This window comes from Mesoplodon densirostris, chromosome 6 (genome assembly GCF_025265405.1).
Source record: "Mesoplodon densirostris isolate mMesDen1 chromosome 6, mMesDen1 primary haplotype, whole genome shotgun sequence".
Lineage (NCBI taxonomy): Eukaryota > Metazoa > Chordata > Mammalia > Artiodactyla > Ziphiidae > Mesoplodon > Mesoplodon densirostris.
Genome location: NC_082666.1, coordinates 124511750 through 124533754, shown reverse-complemented (window position 1 = coordinate 124533754; position 22005 = coordinate 124511750). Strand labels below are relative to the sequence as shown.

Here is a 22005-nt window from a genome sequence, read left to right as displayed (position 1 = left end):
CCACTTCTCCCTCTGTGCCCAACCCTGTGTGCCCGGGACTAGAGACAGGTTGGATCTGGCACTGCTTTTGGAGGGGCTTCTCCTTCTCTCCACCCACCCCACCACCCGCAGATGCCCCATAAGGCAGAGCTGCTCGTAGCCCCCAGTAGGGGTGTCTTCCTGACTGAAGTGGTGGGTAGGCTGGTGAGGAAGATCCAGAGACCCTAGTTGTTGCACCTCTCCTCCCCCACTCAGGGCAACTCCAGGGGGCCCCAGGAGTATCAAATATTCCATCCAACTCCCAGACACTTGCTGAGACCTCCTGGAACTCGACATCCCTGGCAAAGGAGTTCAAGGTTACCTGATGGGGGCGCCGATGTCTCCCAAAGCAGTAAAGCTATATAACTTCACCTTCAAGGGTCTGGTCACTAGAGGTTTATTCTCTTTTCAGAGTGAGTTGCCTTAAAGATCTCAGGTCTTTTCAGTTTAAAGTTCTACGAATACAACTACTGTTGAAAACCAATAGTCAAACATGGATTTTTGTCATATTTAAACCAATGTGTAGTGAAGTAGCTGTTGTGATGGATTTGAGAGTAAGTCAGAATGGCCACCACCCTTCAGAAGCTTGGGGTCTACCTGGGGTGACAAAGCGTAAGCAAAATTACATGTTATTCTTGGTTTTTTGTTTTGTATTTACAATTTCTGCAGTCTACCTCTCCCACCTCCACCCTTGTACTTTGTGTGCATTTTTTTCAGGCTGATGCTCTAAGTGGACAAAAGCAGGTGATTACACAACAGGAAATGGCAGAAACTGAAGATTTTGTGGGTCAGGAGCCACAGCCAGGTAACATCCCTACCATATCACCTGATGAAATGAATGGGAACTATTTACCATTATATAATCAAGGGCAAATGAGCTGAGACTGTATTGAACTATAGTCATTGTTCCTTGCTCTTTATTCAGAAGCTGCTTTCTCACGACACATTTTTAACAGTGAATGAACATCAATTATTTCAATAACAACTAAAATATCCCATTCATAGTACAGTGGGTTGTCTGACCAGCAATTACATTTGTGCTCCCCCCTCCTTTAAAAGGAGGTTCCAGGAAACCATCTTGGGTTTTCTGAGGGTAGCGCTCTCAGAACGGGCAAGGTGAGCCCCTGGAATCACTGCAGGTGCTTTCCTTAGAAGAAGAGTTGTAGGGTGAACAACACTGGAGTCCGTGAGGGTGGCCCCCCTTCCTAGAAGGCTGGGTGTAGGGCCCCCAGAGACAAGGAGGGAACCTTCCCTCGAAGATGCAGGGGAGTAACCCCTATGTGCAGAAAGCAGGGTGTATCACATCCTCTGTGTTTTGAGAATTGAAGAGGAAAAATTGCTTCACTCCTGGGGATGAATTCCTTTAAGGGCAAGGGATCAGTGTTTCTGGGTCCGTGGGGGTACTGCTAGCACCTGAAACGTGTCTGGGCATGAAAACTGAAGGAACTGCAACTTTGGGGACCCCTTGGTTGAGGTCAGCCCTGAAGGCGTGGGGCGCTCTGCTGGGAAGATCTGCGGCAGGTTCTGGCAACGGTCTGGATCAACACAGAGCCTGTATTGAGAGCAGTTGTCAAAAGCGACACCTTGTGACAATAAGAAGCAACAGCAGCAGAGACTAAGGTAGACTTCTTTGGATCGCTGGTACTCACACCCCTCTGCTCTTTCTTCGAATAAATCAGTGTAAAATGCTGGAAAAGGCGAGGGAGCGCTTGAGCAATTACAGGGAAGAATGAATGTGGCCAGTTCACACCAATTCATTCCGGTTACAGTTTAATATAAAACCACTACCCTTAAGTGGTTTAAATCCCAGATGAAGTACTTTTTCCTTTCCACGTGGTTTTTCATTTTAGAAGTTGAAGAAAAAGTTTAAAACCTTGCTGTTTTATCTGACTTCTCAGCGTTTGCTTTAGTTGAGAAATACGCTTCCAAACTTTGATCAGATTAATTGCCAGTCTTTACAAAATTGAAATAAAGGCCAAGGTACATGGGCTGTATTGAGACTCTTTCGTACATGTGGCTAAGATACTGTGCAAACGTTGCTTACACAAAAGAGTTCCCGAGTTACAGAGTCAAGATCAAGGCCCTCCATCCTTTTACTTTCTTTCCACAGGCAGGGTGGAAACACACTGGAATTCCAAGACACCGTTAATAACATGTACTAAATTGTTCTTCAGCTGGCTGCTGGCCGCTGGCCGCTGGCCTAGGGGCCCAAATTGCATGTTGGTTTGGCTTTGTTTTTTTTTTTTTTTAATGGTTAAAAATTATTTGCTTTATTTTGTTAAAACTTATTGGCAGATTTTCTAGAATTTCACTTGATAGCTTCAGTCATGACATATTTATAACTCTAAATGTTTTTCTTTTCCACACTCTGGGATCATGGATAAAACAGAAAAATAAGTTATAAACATCGTCCACAATATTAAACCATAATGTATAACAATTTAAAGTATTAAGACTGTAATTGTGCATCCAAAAACATTGGACTTGTAGTTTACATCCTTGGCTTTTTGTTCTTGCTCTGTCATTTGCTAGCTCTGTGCCCGTTATAACAAGTCACGTGATCTCTCTGGAACTCTACATCTCAATTCATGCATATTTTACATGGTTTTCCAGTGTAAAATCCTGTGATTCTGTCACACCCACCCCATACTATCAATATCTAGGTTCAAAAGTTTAACCTACAGTGTATTCCCTTACTTAAGCTAAATTATTAAAGTTAGCTATTGATATTTGCATATTATAATCAAATAATCTGGGGACTTTGGAAAACCTTATCTGGCTCCACTTTTTTTTAACTTTTTTATATTGGAGTATAGCTGATTAACAATGTTGTGTTAGTTTCAGGGGTACAGCACAGTGATTCAGTTATACATATACATGTATCTATTCTTTTTCAAATTCTTTTTTCCCATTTAGGTTGTTACGTAAGATTGAGCAGAGTTCTCTGTGCTGTACAGTAGGTCCTTGTTGGTTGTCCATTTTAAATACAGCAGTGGGTACATGTCCATCCCAAACTTCCTAACTAGTGGCATGTTTTTCTTTCTTCTTTGCACATTCCACTCCGGCATAGCCACTGAGCCAGCAACCACTTGGTTGTTTCTAAGGCAGTCCTTAGACTGAGCCAGGATAACTTCTTTGAGTGGAGCTCACTCGTAAAGTTAGAATGTCTGAGAGAGAGGGTCTAAGGACAAGTTCTCTCAACTCCTTGTCACTGTGTGAGCATGAGGGCGCAGAGATTCGCACTTTGGCAGACAGCTCAGCCTGTGCTGCAGTACTCTGTGGGGTGTGAACTGGCTCCAGAACACAGCTGAATCTGTGCTGGAAGATGCCAGGCCGAGGCCGCCTGAGTTATCTGGGAGACCCGCGTCTGCAGGCCAGTGGCAGAGGCTGGGCCTTCTGCTCAGGTTGCCACCCTGGGTTCCTGAGCGAAACTCCCTCTCTGTGGTTCTTGAAGAAATATGAACCCTGTGTCATGTTTGGTTTGGAGGCCTCACACCCTTTTATGAGCTTAGAGAGTATGACTCTTGGGGTCACCTGTTTTTCCAGGTCACCTCATGGCCGTTTCCTAAGGCCCACGCCAGCCCCAGGGGCACTGGGTTAGAACCATTTCCAACAATCTTGACTCCAAAGATCCACCTACTGCCCCTTTCTAACCAGGTGAATCCTGCCAGGGGGGTGTTGTCTAAAATTCACCCAAACACACAGTTTTGGTTACACCCTTTCCTGAGGTTTATGGACCCTTCCAGTTCTTCACTTCATAACTGATGGAAGCCACTAAAGTGAATAAATCTCTGCAGAACTACAGAGATTTTCTTCTTGGCAATTTCTTTTTCTTGCCCATGTAAGGAAGCAGCTGCTAATGTCTTTCAGTGAGGAAGCGGGGGGAAAGCCCCCCAATTTAATCTCTGAAGGATGTCCAGTGAGAGGGCACCCTCCAAAACTCTTGTATTACTTATATTGATATTTTTGTCAGCAGACTCATTTTACAGATGAAGAAACTGAGGCTCTAGGAGAAGAAGAGATTTGCTGTGGTCACGTGGCCTGCTATTTCCTCTGATTCTGCTCCCAATCAATTTCCCTGTTTGAAAAGATCTCCCAGGGACCTTTCTCCACCCCACGCTGAGCCGTCTTGTGCCTCTCTTTACACTCTTGGCATTTGGTGAAGAATATCGAGCCATTTTGTCTTCTCAGGATTCCCAAACAGGAACTTTTCACGTCATTTCAACTTATCTTCTGGGGAGATACGTTGGACTCTGCGTTTTGGAACTAGATGCAGAGTCCTGGGACTCTGGGAATCAGGAATGGCCCAATAGGGCTGCTTCTAAAATGAGCTCACAGACATCCAGGGCTGGTAGGGGTCCTCCTAGACTCTTTGGGTTTGTGTATCGATAGAGGTCAGGCAAACACAGTGACCCCTGAACAACGCAGGGATTAGAGCACCCACCCTGTTTCAAAGTCAAAAATCTGCATATAGTTTGAAGGTCAACTGTATACTATGCCCCCAAGACCTATAATTTTATATAACCTCTGTTTATCTCTAGTTGATGATGATTTCTTTAAAGAACCAATGAAAAAAAGAAGACGGTCAGATCGAGACCAGCGGTTCCGAGCGTTTCCCTCTGCGGAACAAAGTGCCCTTAAGGAATGTGAGTGCCATGAAAGGGCTGTGCCACTTGTTTTAATGTGGCTCTGTTCTTTTCCAAATGTGTTAACATGCTCAAAGGAAGAGAAGGTTACATTCAGAGCAGGATGGAACATCTCTGAATGATCCCTGTCCAAAAAAGGAGGCCTCCTAGTCTCTGCAGAGATAATGTAATATGACAGTTCATCTCTCAGAATCTTGATAGGAGGCTTGTTACAAAAATAATCTCTTCTTGATTAGAACTGTGAATGAAAATGGTTGTTTTGGTTCTTTCATGGGTATTTATATGATGTCCTTGCTTTTTTTTTTTTCTTTTTATGACCACAGGAGAGAAGAATCTAGAAGGGCTACAGCCCATGGTGAAGCATATGCTGACTTCTGTTAACACTGAGCTCAGAGCAGGCTGGCTTCATGGGATGCGCTCATGATCAATGATTGCTCTCCCACAAGCTATTATCTCTTATGTCAGATAACTTGTTCTCTTGTTTAATTGGCTTTTCATTTCTTTTTTTTTTCTCCTTTCTCTGTAATATTGAGCAGATTCCTCTTGTGGAGACCAAGTACTTGATCCCTGCCAGGTACATCCCGGCTAATACATCTCTATTGATTCCAGATGAAAAACTGGAGTTACGGACCAGAAGGGTTTTGAGCAACACTTACCAGAAACTCATTCAGTCTGTATTCCTGGATGACAACATCCCTAATGGTGTCAAGTACCTCATGTGAGTCTGACATCAGCTACCATCAGATCTTACTTGGATGTATTTCCTTAGGTGGTGGTAGGTGCTTTTCTCCAACAATGAAAGGGAATTTTCAATTAAAAACTGAGCAAAGAAAGCCAACAAGTTCTGTGGCTATGAGCCATTATTGTTATTTCTGATAGTTACCATTCATTGAGCTGTCACTGCTGCTAGGTGATCTGCTAGATACTTTATATATATCAAATTTCATTTAATTGTCCCAATACCCCCTATAAAGTAGGAGCCATTACTATCACCCCCATTTTGCAGAAATTGAGGCTCTGAGAGGCCAAGACATTGACCAAGGTCACACGGTTGGTAAGTGAAAGGGCCTGGAATCCAGCCCAGGCTGTGGAACTCTGAGCCTGTGCCCTCAGTGGCCTGTGCCCAGCTGACTAGAAGGACTTGAGTGGTGTCAAGGCTTCATCTCTTGCCCAGTAAGAGCAGTACGGGGGCCTCTCACTGTTGTGGCCTCTCCCGTTGCAGAGCACAGGCTCTGGATGTGCAGGTTCAGCGGCCATGGCTCACGGGCCCAGCCGCTCCGCGGCATGTGGGATCTTCCAGGACCGGGGCACGAACCCGTGTCCCCTGCATCGGCAGGCAGACTCTCAACCACTGCGCCACCAGGGAAGCCCCCAGTAAGACTCTTAATGTTGCTCCTAATAACACTTCACCTCTGCATAAACTTTATTTCTAAGATCAAGACTATGTCATTTCCATGGAACACAAACAAGGAGGCCTCACACCTATATAGACATTGTAGAGTTTGTGTAGAATTATCATTACCACGTATTTTTGCATAATCTCGTTTGATCCTCATGACAACTCTGTATAGTAAACAGGAATGAATATTCCCCTTTGACCAGGGATAGAACAGAGATTCAGAAAGATGCGGTGACTTGCCCAGGATTAGAACTCAGTTGCTTTGTGTTCTGCTCTGATGATCTCCCTACTATGCTTCGATGACCGTGACAATGGGCATTTTAAAATTGATCTAGAAACAGGCTTCTTGCCTTGATTGAAAAACCATCATTGGACCCAATCTACATCGGATTATTTGGAAGCACTGGGGCTGGGAAGAGCTCCCTGATCAATGCCATCATCCAGCAAGCCATGTTTCTGCCAGTGTCTGGAGAAAGTATATGTACATCATGTATTGTTCAAGTGAGCTCAGGCTGCTGTGAGCAGTATGAAGCCAAAATCCACCTACTCTCAGACCAGGTAAGTGTTGCCTCCCTCCCTCCCTCCCTCCCTCCCTGTTATCCTCCCTCTCTCCCTCCTTTCCTTCCTCCTTTCTTCTCTTTCTTCCTTCTTCCTTTTCTTTCCTTCCTGCCCTCTCTCAGAGACTAACATTATGCTCCTTGTAAATAGAGCTCACGTCTTCGTTAAACGAAAAGAACACAGTACAGAATGAGAAAGTCCAACAGAACAAGATGGGGGTTCTAGTGGGTCCTGTCTCAGCTCTCTATGGGACTTTGGGCAGGACGTTTCCCTCTTTGGGTTCCTGTTTCCTCATGGACAAAACAAGGGGGTTGGATTAGATGATCCCTGAAGGGATTAGGTGATTTTAGATTTCCTGGGTGTGCAGCCCCCTACCCTCCACAGGGACGATGGATTTCTCTCTTTGTCAGTGTCTTCTGTATCTGTGTCCTGGGGGGCTTTGGCCCCCCACTCTGCCTTGGCAGGAGTGGAAGGAGGAGCTGAAGAACTTGACGAAACTCCTGCACAGGCCTGAGGAGCTGGGCAGAGAAGAAGAGGATGCCTGGGACAGGGGTGATGCAGTGGAGGAAGCCATGTGGAAGCTACAAATGGTTTATGGAAACGGGGTGGAAAGGAAGAGCTATGAGGAGTTACTAAGGGCAAAGCCCAAAGGAAAGATCCCCACCTCCAGAGTCATCACCCTCAAGGCGGAAGAGGTGGGTTCAGGATGTCTTTATTTTTTCATGAGTCTCAAGGATAACAGTTGAATCCATTTAGGGGATTTGCACAAGGCACAGTGTTCTTATTGGAAATAAGTTGATACCAAAATCAGAAGTATCCATGAGAAAGTGGTTTTTCATTATTTATGGCTGTCAAATGGGAATTTTTAGTGTCTGAATGGGGAGTTTTTGTTCACAGGAAAGACTATTTACAGTTACTTGAAGATTAATTAAGGGTGATTTGGTGGCAAATAATTTAAAAAATAAGCCCAATTTTTAATGGCTTAAACAAATAGGGATTTATTCGTTTTCTCACATAAGGAGTCTGGGGGCAGTTGGGTCTGTGGGTTGGTTCAGTGGCTCAACCATGGCCGCGTCCCTCTGGTTCCACCGACCTTCCACATCTGTTGCCTCATTGTAACAAAATTGCTACTGAAGTGCTGGACTTCACAGCTAGCTTCATGGAAGGAAGAAATAGATAAAAAGGTGGCACCAACCACATCTCCTCTTTCACTGGGAAGTAAAAGCTTTCCTAGAAACACACCCAACAAATTTCCATGTAGACTTTCTTGTTCAGAACTGAGTCACATGGCCTTTCTGAGCTGAAGGAGAGTCTAGAAAAAACAAGAAGCAGACGTGCCAAGATTGGCTGAGACCAATCTCAATCCACTGCCTTCCCAAATAAACAGTTAGGATGCTGCTGGTGCCAGTGAAGGGCAGGATGGATACTGGATGTGCACCTAGTAGAACAATGCCCTCTTCATTTTTATGATCAATATTCATTTTATTTAAATTAAAATTCGATTTTAAATTAAACCAGAATACACGGGCAACTAATATGTAATTTATTAATGTTGTACATTTAAAAACCTGGTGTTTCTTGCATCTTAAAATTCACCTTTAATATATTGTTATTCTGTTTGTAAATCTGGCAATTTTTGTATAAAACAAGAACAATTACTTACACTTGTTCTAAAATTTAATGTTCAATTATCTCCTAAGTTTACCATAGAAAAGCCTCCTTTAAAAGTTACTGCTACTTACATAATTGATCAACATGTCTTTTTATAGTTCAAATTTAATATATTTGATTCTTTCAAAAAAATTGAAATACTTGACCAGGCATACTTAGAAGTCAAATGAATTAAACCTTTCAAGGCATTTAGCTCTTATATATCTAGAAAATGGAACAAATGTAGTAGCCATTTCTTATATTTAAATGGCTATTATAGTTAAAACTCATTATGCTCCTAATCTAAAACATAGACCAAGCATGTCCAAAGAAACATAATGATGATAAAACTGGTTACTTTATCTGAATACACATAACTTACACCAAGGTATCAATATAATATTCATTTCTTCACTACTCTGTATTTAGAAATATCCCTTCCCGGTGTTACGAATTTACCCATTGAAACATGAGGAACAGAATTAACATCCCTATGAATGAGGGCACAAATTCAGAGTTTGGGCCAGGGATTGTAGGCTGGGGTGAGGGAATCTGAGTTTCCCTCCCAGAATGACTCGCCTCCACCAGTTTATTGAGTGGAGCCCTCTTCTTATAGAAAGCCCATGCTTTTTCTTTTATGTTGCTCTTCTTGTATCTCCTTTATTTTTTAATCAAAATATCTTTTTTTTTTTTTTTTGCGGTACGTGGGCCTCTCACTGTTGTGGCCTCTCCCGTTGCAGAGCACAGGCTCCGGACGCGCAGGCTCAGCGGCCATGGCTCACGGGCCCAGCGGCTCCGCAGCATGTGGGATCTTCCCGGACCGGGACATGAACCCGTGTCCCCTGCATCGGCAGGCGGACTCTCTACCACTGCACCACCAGGGAAGCCCTAATGAAAATATCTTAAAGAAATTTTATCATTTCCTCTTTCACAATTTCTTGTGATTTGATTAGAATTGATGAAAGCTCTTACTCCCTACCCTGCAATTAAATCAGATTGCAACAAATCCTCTGACTTAATCTCAACTCTCTTAAGAATTTACTTTATCTTTCTTTCAGGACCATTCTGTAGATATTTATTAACAGTGACCACCGTGCATCCCAAATCTTCTGTCCCCTGAAGTATCCCATAGAGATTTGCTGCCATACACAGTTGCTGGCATGAAGATGTCCTTGTACCAAGATATGTTTCGTGAAAAACAATAGGCTGAGAGTGATTCCCCATCTCACCCACCATCATTAAAACATCCTGGAATGGGCTTCCCTGGTGGCGCAGTGGTTGAGAGTCCGCCTGCCGATGCAGGGGACACGGGTTCGTGCCCCGATCCCAGAAGATCCCACATGCCGCGGAGCGGCTGGGCCCGCGAGCCATGGCCGCAGAGCCTGTGTGTCCGGAGCCTGTGCTCCGCAACGGGAGAGGCCACAGCAGTGAGAGGCCCACGTACAGCAAAAAAAAAAAAAAAAAAAAAAAAAAAAAAAAAAACATCCTGGAAATGCCTATGTGTCAATATATTTTTTGGCACTTGGAAGATAAATGTTTAAAATCTTTTTGAAGATCAACTTCAGTTTTCAATCTGGAAAATATGGTCACCATCTCACTATCCATTTTCCACAGTCAGGGCTTTCTGGTAATGAACATTTCACATTAACCATGTGGGAAGAATACTCTCTCTCTCACATTTAGAATATTGCATATGACTTCCATTAATTTTAGAACTGGAATGGAATTTAGAAGATACACTCATTATCTGGTGAAGCTATAACTTTCCTGAAGCCCTGTTCTAACTGACTTTGTTTTCTGCATCTGTCAGTTAAGGAGCTTGAACTTCCTGATCTCCAGCGTCCTTTCTGCTTCTGAGTCTAGACCCTTCCAGGCTGGAGCTGAGGTCTCCTGGTGCCTGTTGCCCAGGTGCTGCTTTTCACATTTCTCAGTGCACCTTCGATGAACCTGAGTCACAGCCCATTCAGGGTGGACGTGCTGGGAGACTGTCTGGTGTGTGTGACCTGTCCCTCTTCCTCAGGCAGGAGAGCTGTCTCTCAAGCTGGACCCCTACATCCGGACTCAGAGGAGAGGCTGGGATGAAGGATCAGCTGAGACACAAATCTGGCCCTTGATCAAACTGGTGGAAGTGACTCTTCCCAGATCGGAGCTGATTCCAGAAGGGGTTGTGCTGGTGGACATTCCAGGCACAGGCGACTTCAACAGCAAGAGGGACGAGATGTGGAGAAAGGTGATCCTCTTTCATGTGGCTTTGCTCCCTCTCCCCTCAGCTCCAGCACCCTTTCTAAAGCAGCAAAGAATGCTCTGCTTCCCACTTACAGGATTTTATGAGCTCATCGGAGTTAAATTCTTCCACGTTCTAAGCCTCTGGGCAATGGCAGGATATGGTTGGCCAGAGAAATTGGGGAGGGAGGAATCATGAGTATGTGACAGACGAAAAGGGCCAGCAATAAAGTTGTCCAAGAGTGAGCAGAGGAAACAGGATGGAGCAGGAGAGGGAGGCCCAGATTTGGGTACAAAGCAGAGAAGCCAATAGCCACGCACCAAGGAACCAGGAGGCTGCTCCCGTGTTTGGTTGTAGGGAAGAGAAACTCACTAAAGCAAATCCCAAGTCAAGAAGGGTTAATCAAAAGGCTATCAAAGTATCTCACGAGACACAGCCAGGCCCCAGGACCATGTATCAGGCTGGAAGCAGCTATTTTCTTGCTCATCCTCTGCCTGGTCTCTTGTGACCCTGTTTCTCTTTGTGCATCTGTCTGCAGAGTCCTGCTTCTCCCTTAGCCATTAGCGCCCACGTTGTGGAACAGGACCACCTTAGCTGCGTCTCTGAATGACACTGCTGTTCCTGTGCCTGTCACTGTCTGACTATAGTCTCTATGTCTTTTAGTTCAAACTCCTCAGAAGGAAAATCTGATCAATTACCGCCCAGCTAAGGATCAACTCTCTCTGGATTAAGTATCCATCCCTAGTGTAGTCAGGTGTGCCTGAAGGGGGTCGTTGAGATGAAAGTAGTTAGGAGTTCAATTCTCAGCAAATGGAGCAAAAGCTGATCGGGGCACCCCCACCCCCCCAGATGTGTCTTCAGCCAGAGAGTTAAGCACTAGGGCAGTTTGAGCTGCACCTAGTGATTTGAGGCTGGGGGATTTTTAAGAATTTATCTCTTTGTTAATTTGCTTTCTGTTCATCAAACACATACAATATGTAAGACTATGTGCTAAGCCCTGAGGATGCAAAGATTATAGCTAATAATAATAATAATGCTAGCTGAGCTAATTTTATAGCTAGTAACCCATGCAAGAAGGCTCAAGAGCCTCTCTGCTGTCAACCTCTACTATATCCTACATGATAAACAACACAAAATGAAGAGTGAATGAACAGATACAGAACATGACCTTTTATGTTAAGAAGCGTGTGTGTGTGTGTAATGTTTGCAAATGCACAGCAAAAGTCAGATCCTGCCTTCTGGTAAGATACATACCCAACTGTTAACAGCAGTTTCTGTGTTTCCTACTGCTCTTTACTACAGACACCGCTGTATTGTTTGTATATTTTGCCTGAACATGTATTATCCTTAAAACTAAAAAGACGAAAACAAAATAAAACAATGTTAATGCGAAGCAGAGACTTCCCTCAAGGGGCTTAGAGTCTACTAGGAGAAATGAAACAGGCAGATGACTAAATACGTGGCAGAAAATGATGTAAGAGAAGCACCGGGAGCTATGAGCTCTCAAAAATCAAAATCACCTCCCACCAGAGAGCTCATTCCTTCAACAAACAGCCACTGAGCATCTACTCAATTTTATAATAGGCTCTGGATGGACAGAGACAAAGTCCTTGCCCTTGGAAGGCTCATAGTCCAGAAGGGAATGAAATACACCAATGAACAAAGCCCATTACTTAAAAATGAAAGCACAAGGTGATGACTTCCTTTGGGAGGCGGGTGAGGCTTCAGAGTGGACACAGATGCTCAGCCTCCACCAGGTAGAGGAGGCAGGTGGGAGTGGGACCCTGAGCACCGTTTCAGGCCGGAGCAGCACTGGCGGAGCCCAGAGGGCTGAGGGCGTGGGGGAAGCATGGAGAGAGGCGCGGAAGCCAAGCCTGGGAAAGGTGGGGTGGGCTTTAATACCGTGCTTCCTAGGGAAGTTCGAGGGACAGGAGGGATTCGGGTGAGTGAGAGAGAAAGAAAGGGCGTCTTAGAAGGAGCTCAGGAGCGCAGGGTGGGAGGGAACACGGGGCACAGGACCAGAGCCAGAAGGGACTGGGAAGGAGGGCCAGTGTCTGTGAGTCACGATCAGTGCAGTGGCCGCCGAGAAACTCACTGCGGGCCCACTGCTTCTCTGTTATGGGTAGACTTTAAATTCAGCAGATTTGCACTAAATGAATGACTGTGGGCCGGCGGGGGAGCTTTGTGACTGTGGTTTCCAGTAAAGATCAGGATGACAGCTTACAGATAATCAGCCTGTGCCCTGATTTTACAGATAAGGAAATGGAGGCTCAGAGATGGGAAGTCATTTGCCCAAGACCACACAGCTACTGAGTGGCAGAATTTGAACCAGAGAGCAGGTTCCTGCCTTCCCAGCTGAGGCTCTGTCTCTCACCCCCCAGGACATCCCCTAACAGTTCTTCAAGGTGGAGGCAGTCCCAGCGTCCTTCACCCTTGGTGGTCTGCTCAGGCCTGGCCGGGAGAGCCTTTGTTTCTGCAGGGTTTCAGCTCTTGGAGCGGAATTGCCAACCTCCTCTAGTTCCAGGCCAGTCCCAGGGAGCGACAGCCTGAGGAGGTGGCCGGCCTCTCTCACAGGATGGAGCCATGGCTGCTGCCAGTTCAGATACACTGGACAGCTTATCAGAGGCCGCTCAGAACAGAGGAGCTCTGAGGAGGTGGGGCTGAAGTGAAGTGACGGCTCCCAGCCTGCTCCGCTTGGTCGCAGCTCCCCCCCGTGCTTGTGGTTTTGTGATATCCTCTCCTGAGAAGTTACGAAAGACTCCCCTCCTTCCAGGGAGAACAGAACACGATGCCTCTCCCCCACCTCCCCAGCTGCCCAGCAGTACCTTCCCTACACTAGAACCATGAAGCGCTCAGATGTCCCCATGCTGCCTGAGTCGCCTGACCTCTTGCAGGCCCATTCTCATTGTGGGAAGGGAGGAGGGCGGCAATGGCAGGGGGCCATCCTACCCACTCCCAAATCCAGTGGCTCTTGTCTTATAGATCGGCTTTTTTCTGGTGTTTTCTGTGACTCTAATTTTACCAAATCCCGGCAGTCGGGAGCTTTGTGTAGGGCCTGAACTTTAACCACTGAAACCTTTATGATTGCAGTTCTCTTCTCTTTTAATAGACATTTATTAAGCACCTGTAGTTTACCAGGACCAGGGGAATATAAAAGTGAAAGAGGCCCTGCCCTAGAGGAAGAGCTTTATCTTCCACAGCCTGATGGAATAATCTGAAGCATCCCTAAATTGGTTATAATTTGGGAAGTGGGAGGGAGTGATTGGTTTTATTTTCCTGCCTGAACTTGAGTCCATCCATGTAGGGGAGGAAGTTCAGGACCCATAATTGTGTGGCCTTAAGCTGATCCTTTGCCTCTCGGGGCCTGTTATGTACCTTCTTTATAAAACAATGGTTTGTTTGACTCCAGATGGATGCTTTCATAACAATGATCCATGAAGCCAAGAGGTTCATGGGCAGAGGGTGCGGGACACAGAGCAGGTGGGGACTCCAATCCCTCCACCCCCAATTCAACTATAGCAGTTCTATTTTTAAAAAACAAGTTTGGCAATTGGAATTCTTCCTAAGATTTCATTTGAAAAAGGCTCCACCATTAAAAACATGTTTGAAACCCCCTGCTCTAGATCAAGCTTTCTCAGACTCAGCTCTTTTGACATTTTGGGTCCAGCGAATTCTTTGTTGTAGGGGCCCGACCTGGGCATTGCAGGCTGTTTAGCAGCCTCCGTGGCCTTTACCCACACTAGTGTCCCCTCAAGTCAAAACGGCTAAAAATGTCTCCAGACATTGCCAAGCAGCATCTGGGGTACAGAATCTCCACTAGTTAAGAACCATTAGTATAAAGCCAATAATGATTTAATTAGCAATTCGCAAACTTGTCACAGCTTTTTGTACAAAGTGCTGTTCTGAGGAACCATAAACAAACTCAGTCCTGGCGTTGGACCAGCTTTTCATTTATATGGCGAGATAAGATGAGTGAAACAATACAGTCAGAGAAATGTCACAAGGCAACACACTATTGCTTGTCACATGAAAGTTGCATATTAGCTAAAGCAATACATATGTGATCAATGAGTAGGTTGCAGTTTCAGGTTCATTGGCCTTTGCAACTTGAATCACACGGTTTCTGGCTCCCTGCTGCCACCTGGTGGTAGTATGCTGAATATGCAGGGGCAGCCAGACATCAAAATGATGCCCTGTGGTGACAGCTTTGGGGTAGATCATGACCAGGACTAGCTCTGGAAGAACAATAATTTTCCCTAGAGGACAGCTGAGGTAAATCAAGCCTGTGATGGATCTGGAACTGGAGGTCTGATTTCTTGAATTCTATCAATGACTACTGCCCCAAACATCTCTGAAGCCTCTACTATGGGCCAAGTACTGTGCTTGAGGTGATGTGGATTCCAAGCTGAAAGGTGCAGCCCCTTCCCATCCGGTACCTCACAGTCTGGGTGAAGAGGGGGAGAGGGGTATAGAGTGCCGACTGTGTACAATAGTTCTGCCTGAGAAGTACTGTGGCTGGTAAGTCCAGGTGCTGTGGGATGCAGAGGTGGAGGTGGCCAACCGAGCCTCAGGTGGCCCTTGGCAGTCTCAGATGGCAAATGGAGGTCAAGCAGAGGTCACGGCAAGGGCAAAGGCCCCAAGAGACAGATGAGCAATTTACATCCCAGGAAGTGTAAGAAGCTCGTATGGCTGGTGCCTAAAAGAATGTGGTGGGGGGCTTCCCTGGTGGCGCAGTGGTTGGGAGTCCACCTGCCGATGCAGGGGACACCGGTTCGTACCCCGGCCCGGGAAGATCCCACATGCCGCGGAGCGGCTGGGCCGGTGAGCCATGGCCGCTGAGCCTGCGTGTCCGGAGCCTGTGCTCCGCAATGGGAGAGGCCACAACAGTGAGAGGCTTGCGTACGGCAAAAAAAAAAAAAAAAAAAAGACTGTGGTGGGGAGGGATGAGAGGTGGGGTTGGAGAGAGAGTCAGGGCACAGCATTGAAACAGACATGGTACATTAAGGAAGCACACGCTCTACAACCGAGGCACCATTTAAGCTCTTAAACATGCTGTGGTCATGTTTCACAGACCATTGATAAATGCTCAGTGATCTGGCTGATCACCGACATTGAAAGAGTTTCTGGAGGGAGAGCCCATGAAGACCTTCTGAACGAGACCATCAAAGCCTGCCAAAGGGGGTTCTGCAGGGACATGGCCCTGGTGGTCACCAAGACCGACAAGCTCCACCTGCCGGAATATCTAAGGTACGGTGCTGGGCTTACAGGGATGCGGGCTTTCCTCCATGGGTCCTGACTGCCGTAATTACGGTAACAACAGAGCTTTGAGTCATGGGCATTGCGGACTCAGGGAAGTGACCACTGGGGATAAAAGAGAAGTTGGGGTGATTTCCTGGGACATCAGGACCCTTGGGTAGTTTGTCTTGGGAATCTTCCAGAGCAGCCGCTTAACGCCCGACAGGCTGTGCTCTACACAGCTCCAGGGGCGCCACTCAGGTGTCTGAGATGCAAAGAGCAGCTCCTGGCATTCTACAGAGTGGTGGACCTGCCTGTCCCCCCAGATATGGGAAGTGTAGACGCCCCACAGCTAGTGGGCACTTCCTATAACACCGTCTGGCCCGGTACCGCTTTGAAGTGTCAAGATTCTGTTTCAGATTTGTCTCCTCCTGAGATTTTAAACCCATATGGAGCAAGGTTCTCAAAGTTTCAGAACTTTGCCCAAAGTAAAAGCATTCTTAGAGTCATACTCTAACAAAAAATAATGAAGGGTAAGCATTTTAGAGCTTAATAGATGTTAATATATGTTGATTTCCATGCACATGTCTGTTCCCCCTGTAACTAGGAGGACTGGAACTTATCTTCCATGTTGGGACACTCTGAAAGTGTAAGGGGTTGTTATTAATCTTTACAGAGGATCGGCAGGTGTACATTGGTCTGTTCCGGGGACATGGGACATATGGTCATGGGCTCTACCCTTGCCAGTGTTTCTCTGCTCTAACAAAAGCTTCTCCACCTGTCCCCTCTGCCGTATCCCCCCCACTTGAGTCTACTGTCTCCAGGAACTAACTAAGCAGAGAAAAATTCCTCAGTGAAGAAACAGACTAAGACTTTTCCCCCAACTTCTTGCTTTCATGGTCTAAGTTGGAATTTCAGCTCCATTATTTTTTCCCTGCAATTCTATTCACCCCACTCCCTACCACAGAATAGTATCTCAAGTGCTCCCTTTCCAATGCCAGCTCTAAAACTGAACAGCTAAATTTAATACAGCTGAATTTATTAAATGTTTATTGAACAATGTGGTAGGGGCAGCAGATTCAGAGAGGCATCTTGCTTAGTCGCTGAGGTCACTGTCTTAAAAGAGGATGAAAGGTTACATGAGAGTGACAAGTAAAGTACCATGGGACCTCGGAGAGTGAGGGCTGCGTTTTGACTGGGCCAGGTGGTGAGGTCACAGAAAATTCCACTGATGACAAAATATTGAGAAATTAAGATACTTTTTTTCAAATGGACACTGGAGGTGGGTCAGAGCCTTTGGACTGAAGAAAGAGCTTAGGGAGGGGCATAAAGGCATGACAGTATATGCTGCTTTCAGGGAAAGTCAAGACTGCTGTGACACATCATGAGATAAATAATTGTTACATTTCTCATTTCAGGGAAAGAAAAGTGGGAAGTGTAAGTATGGACTAGTTATTTTTTCTTTGCTTTCTTTTTTAAAGCTCAATTGAGATATAATTGATAGATAAAAAGTTACACACATTTAATGTGAACATCTTGACGAGTTTGGACTCGTTATTCTTAAATAATACTTTTTATGGTTAGTATTGTATGATTCGAACACATGCACATTTGTCTGGGCAGAGGAAGAGCTGCCCCCAAAATGTGCATCTCATCCCTTTACCACTCTTGATAACCCTAGACTCTTTGCCATGCTTTCATTTCTTTTCACAATCCAGCAAGCTATTCAAAGTCAGCGAGAGGCTGTTTTAGAAAGAAATGAAATGATAAAGCTACAAAGGAATAAAGTTCTCAAGGAAAAACTAAAGGTAAGTTAACAGATTCTCCTATGCATTTTTCTACTTTTCAACCACTCAGATTTTGAGAAACACCTCTTTGGTCTTGTGCGGTAGCAAGGGCAGAAGCTTTGGAGTAGACAACTTAGTCCTGCTGATTCATTACTTTGTGACCTTAGGCAAATTACCGTACCTCTCTGAGCTTCCATTTTCTCATCTGTAAAATGGGGGAATAATAATGTCTACTGCCTGTGATTGTTGGAAGGATTGAATGAGCATATGGTCTACTGAGAACTACGTGCAGATAAAATCAAGGATCACAGTGCAGGTTGAAGTGTGCTTGGCTAGAGGGATGCAGCAGGGCTGGGGGAACACAGAGGAAGGGTGCCCCAGTCACTCGGGCCGCTGGGGGAGGCGGGGTTGAGGAGAAATTCAGGGAAAACTTCTCAGCCTCTTCAGCAGAATTTTAAAGAACCAGTAGTCTTGAGCGAGGTGAAGAAGTTGGAGAAAATATGTTTGATACAGAAGGAAGAACATGGTTGAAAAAAACTGCCACGCTTGGTGAATTATAGGCAAGTAGTTTTGAATAGCTCAGCAAGGGGCATATGCAGGAGTGTTGGGAGAAAAGCCCTGAGCTCTATTTTTCAAGCTTGGGTAATTGTTCTGTGGGAATCTTGCTGTTTCTTAAACTATTTTTATTATGCTGTCACTAAAATAGGTACAAACATAAAACCCCTTCCTGTAATAGTCTTATGCAACTATAAAACTGAAACCAACTTGAAGATAAAATGTAAACAAAACAACTTAAGTGTTATATCACAGTTAGTATAATGTGATAGAAGGGATGGTTTTGCTGAAACTAAATCTCCAGTGTTGCATTTAACAGTAAAAACACATGGCCTTAGGTCCAGTTCTATGTTTAATTGCTTTCTGTATTTTGACTTCAATTATATTGATGCAGAAAATGTCTGGCGTACAATGTGGAATTGGAAATTTCAGGGCTCTTGTTTCTAATTCAGAATAATCAGACCTCATACTCAAGCCAAAGTCTTCTACCGAGCAATTCTTGAATGTTGATTTTAATGAGGCAATAACTCAGTAAAGCTGTTCTTATTCTCTCTAATTGTTCTTCTTGGCATTAAAGAAATATGCATTTTATGAGGACCTAATTATATTGTTTCTGGAAGCAGAAACATAAAATACCTCAATACACAATTTACAATTATATTTATTGCTAAAATATGTGGCAAATTGGTATGTACAAGATAGGGTCTGGGCAACAATACATCAGCTTGCAGGGTGACTGGTTTTGATTCTTATGGCACAAGTTCTTTTAGGTCTGCACACCTACACCTCTGATGGCTAGGTAACATCTTCATTCTCCAACCACTTCTTTTCAGTTTGAATTATTGTGAGACCTTTATTTGTACTGCAGACCTTCATTTGGAGCAAATTTAATTTTGATCATAGAAAATATGAGTCAGAAGTTGATTATAGGGTAGCCACTCATAGAGATGTCTATGCTTATTTTTTTAATTATAAAAAAGAAAATTAAGAAAAATATTGTAAGAAAAATTTCAGGCTCCTGGGACTATACTTATTGATTTCAATATGGAAATATTATGCATCTTAGAAAGGTGATTTTCTCAGGAATATGGAGAATGGATGGTGGGGAGAGGGGCTGGTAAAGATTGGATGTAGAAAGACCAGCTGGGAGGCTTTTTCTGTAATCTAGGTGGTGTTAAAAAAAAAAAAAAGAAGTGATAGGACTTCCCTGGTGGCGCAGTGGTTAAGAATCCATCTGCCAATGCAGGGGACATGTGTCTGAGCCCTCCGGGAAGATCCCACATGCCACGGAGCAACTAAGCCCGTGAGCTACAACTACTGAGCCTGTGCTCTAGAGCCCGTGAGCCACAATTGCTGAGCCCGCATGCCACAATTACTGAAGCCCACATGCCTAGAGTCCGTGCTCCACAACAAGAGAAGCCACCATGATGAGAAGCCCACACACCGCAACGAAGAGTAGCCCCCGCTCACTGCAACTAGAGAAAGCTGGCACACAGCAACAAAGACCCAACGTAGCCAAAAAAAAAAAAAAAAAGAAGTGATAAGAACCTGAACTAGGCAGTAACCATAGAAATAGAGATGCATTCAAGAACTAATAGGGGATTCAGATCCATAGGTCTGGACGACTAACTGTATGTGGCAGGTAAAAGAAAGCTGGGTTTTGATGTTCTCAGGCATGTCTTTTGAGCTGATTATTATACAGCATTTTGCCTTTGCTTTAGCAAACCTGTAAAGAAAACCTATGCTACTGCTCCAGTGCCTCTCTCCTTCACTCGCACATGACTACCGCACTCATACTTCTGACACCAGATGTGTGGGAGTTTGCTTCACACTAAGCAATTCTCTCTGACACCAGCTGGGCACCTTACAATTTAACTCAATTTGACATGGTCTACCTGGAGATAGCGTCAGATCCCACAGGTTAAGGGTTTAGTCCCACAAGACTGCCTCCCACTTCAGATATGAATCGCAAGAAGTAGGTCCCCAGGTTACCCACAACTCTGCCTGACTTGGCTACAAATTGGTTCCCATGACCTCCTCTCCCTTGCATTGGGTTATTTGCTAGAACAGCTCACAGAACTCACAGTGAAACACTCACATTTACCAGTTTACTATATAATAAAGGATATGATAAGAGATGAACAGCCAGAAGAAGAGATACATAGGGCGAGGTCTGGGAGGGTCCCCAGCACAGGAGCTTCTGTCCCCATGGAACTAGGGTGCATCGCTCTCCAAGTATGTGGATGTGCTCACAACCTGGAAGCTCTCCGAACCCCACACTACTGGGATTTTATGGAGCTTCATCAGATAGACATGATCAATTATTAACTCCATTTCCAGCTCCTCTCCCCTCTCTGGAGAATGGGGGTGGGGGTAGAAATTCCAAGGGATTTGGGAGCTCTGTGCTGGGAACTGGGGCCAAAGACTCAATGTTAGAATGAAACCCCCTATTTATAAGGGGTTTAGGAGCCCTGTATTGGGAACTCAGGGCAGAGACCTTTAGATAGAGAGATAGAGAGATACATAGGTAGATAGAGATAGAGCTTATTATTTTGTAATACCTTATTATTTTACTCAGTTTGAGGATTATAATGAACTCATGGCTTTTCACAGAATTACTGTGTTCTTTTTGATGTTCAAGTTCACATCTTGGCCAATGGGAGCCTTTAATTTAAGCTGGTTCCTTTTAGCATTACCCAGACATTTAAAAAAATATATCTTTCCTCTCTGGCAACAAGAACATATCCAGGCCCATTTTCTTTTTCCCTGCCCCAAGGCATGGAACTATTACTATCAAAGAAACTTGGGTTGCTTTTAGCAGAGAATAATATTAAAAATAAAAGTTGGGGTGCAAGGGGTACATATCAAATAATTCATACAAGTAAAAGAAGTGGACAGGGTGATATCACTGCAAAGTCATTTTAATGACGAAGCTAGAAAATATAGATTTTTTTAAAAAATGGGGTTGCAAGTAGTTCAAAAAGATACATGCACCTGAATGTTCATAGCAGCATTATTTACAATTGCTGAGACTTAGAAACAACCTAAGTATCCATCAACAGATGAATGGATAAAGAAGTTGCAGTGTATATATGTGTATATATATATATATGTAGATAAATAGATAGATAGATAGAGATATATACACACACACATACATACATTCATACAATGGAATACTACTCAGCCATAAAAAGAATGAGATTTTGCCATTTGCAGCAACGTGGATGGACTTGGGGGGCATTATGCTAAGTGAAATAAGTCAGAGAAAGATAAATACTGTATGATAATGGCTTATATATGGAATCTGAAAAATACAACAAACTATTGAATATAACACAAAAGATGCAGACTCACAGATATAGAGAACAAACTAGAGGTTAACAGTGGGGGGGGGAGGGGCAATATAGGGGTGGAAGAGTAAGAGGCAGAAACTATTGGGTGTAAGATAGGCTCAACATGGGGAATATAGCCAATATTTTGTAATAACTGTAAATGAAAAGTAACCTTTAAAAATTGTATAAAAATTTTTTTAAATGGGGTTACAAATTATATTCCTGATTTCAATCTAACTCCAACTTTACTATATGCTTTTTGATTCTGCTTCCATCTTGTGTCACTTCTATTCTGAGCTTCCAGGTTTTCTCCTTTCTTATATACAATATCTTCTTACAAACTTAATATCTTATGCTATATATAGTTATTAAAAACCATGTATGTAAATGATAACAGTGGCTCATCTTTCTATAGGATAATCTGATGAGCATCTACTTAGCTCTTGGATCCTACCCTCCAACTGTAACTCTTTCTACTTCTCTTTAACAATAATACAGAACCTGCTACTGTAGCCATCCCATTGACACTATAAAAATATTTCTTTGGATTACAATAACAAGAAGTGTCAACTAATCTTCAATAGTTTTTAGAAAAGAT

The 22005-nt window shown here is 44.3% G+C and overlaps 1 protein-coding gene across 1 annotated transcript in view; it reads left to right on the top strand.

The window, feature by feature from the left end:
• NUGGC (nuclear GTPase, germinal center associated) overlaps positions 1 to 22005 on the top strand; it is a 48079-nt gene that overhangs the window by 5588 nt on the left and 20486 nt on the right. Inside the window, exons 2-10 of the mRNA XM_060100538.1 lie at positions 736 to 823; positions 4560 to 4664; positions 5274 to 5382; positions 6399 to 6621; positions 7086 to 7316; positions 10292 to 10501; positions 15567 to 15742; positions 17149 to 17167; positions 17449 to 17538. Of these exons, the coding sequence (XP_059956521.1) occupies positions 781 to 823; positions 4560 to 4664; positions 5274 to 5382; positions 6399 to 6621; positions 7086 to 7316; positions 10292 to 10501; positions 15567 to 15742; positions 17149 to 17167; positions 17449 to 17538 (1206 nt within the window). The 5' untranslated portion in view covers positions 736 to 780. The remainder of the gene's footprint in view (positions 1 to 735; positions 824 to 4559; positions 4665 to 5273; positions 5383 to 6398; positions 6622 to 7085; positions 7317 to 10291; positions 10502 to 15566; positions 15743 to 17148; positions 17168 to 17448; positions 17539 to 22005) is intronic.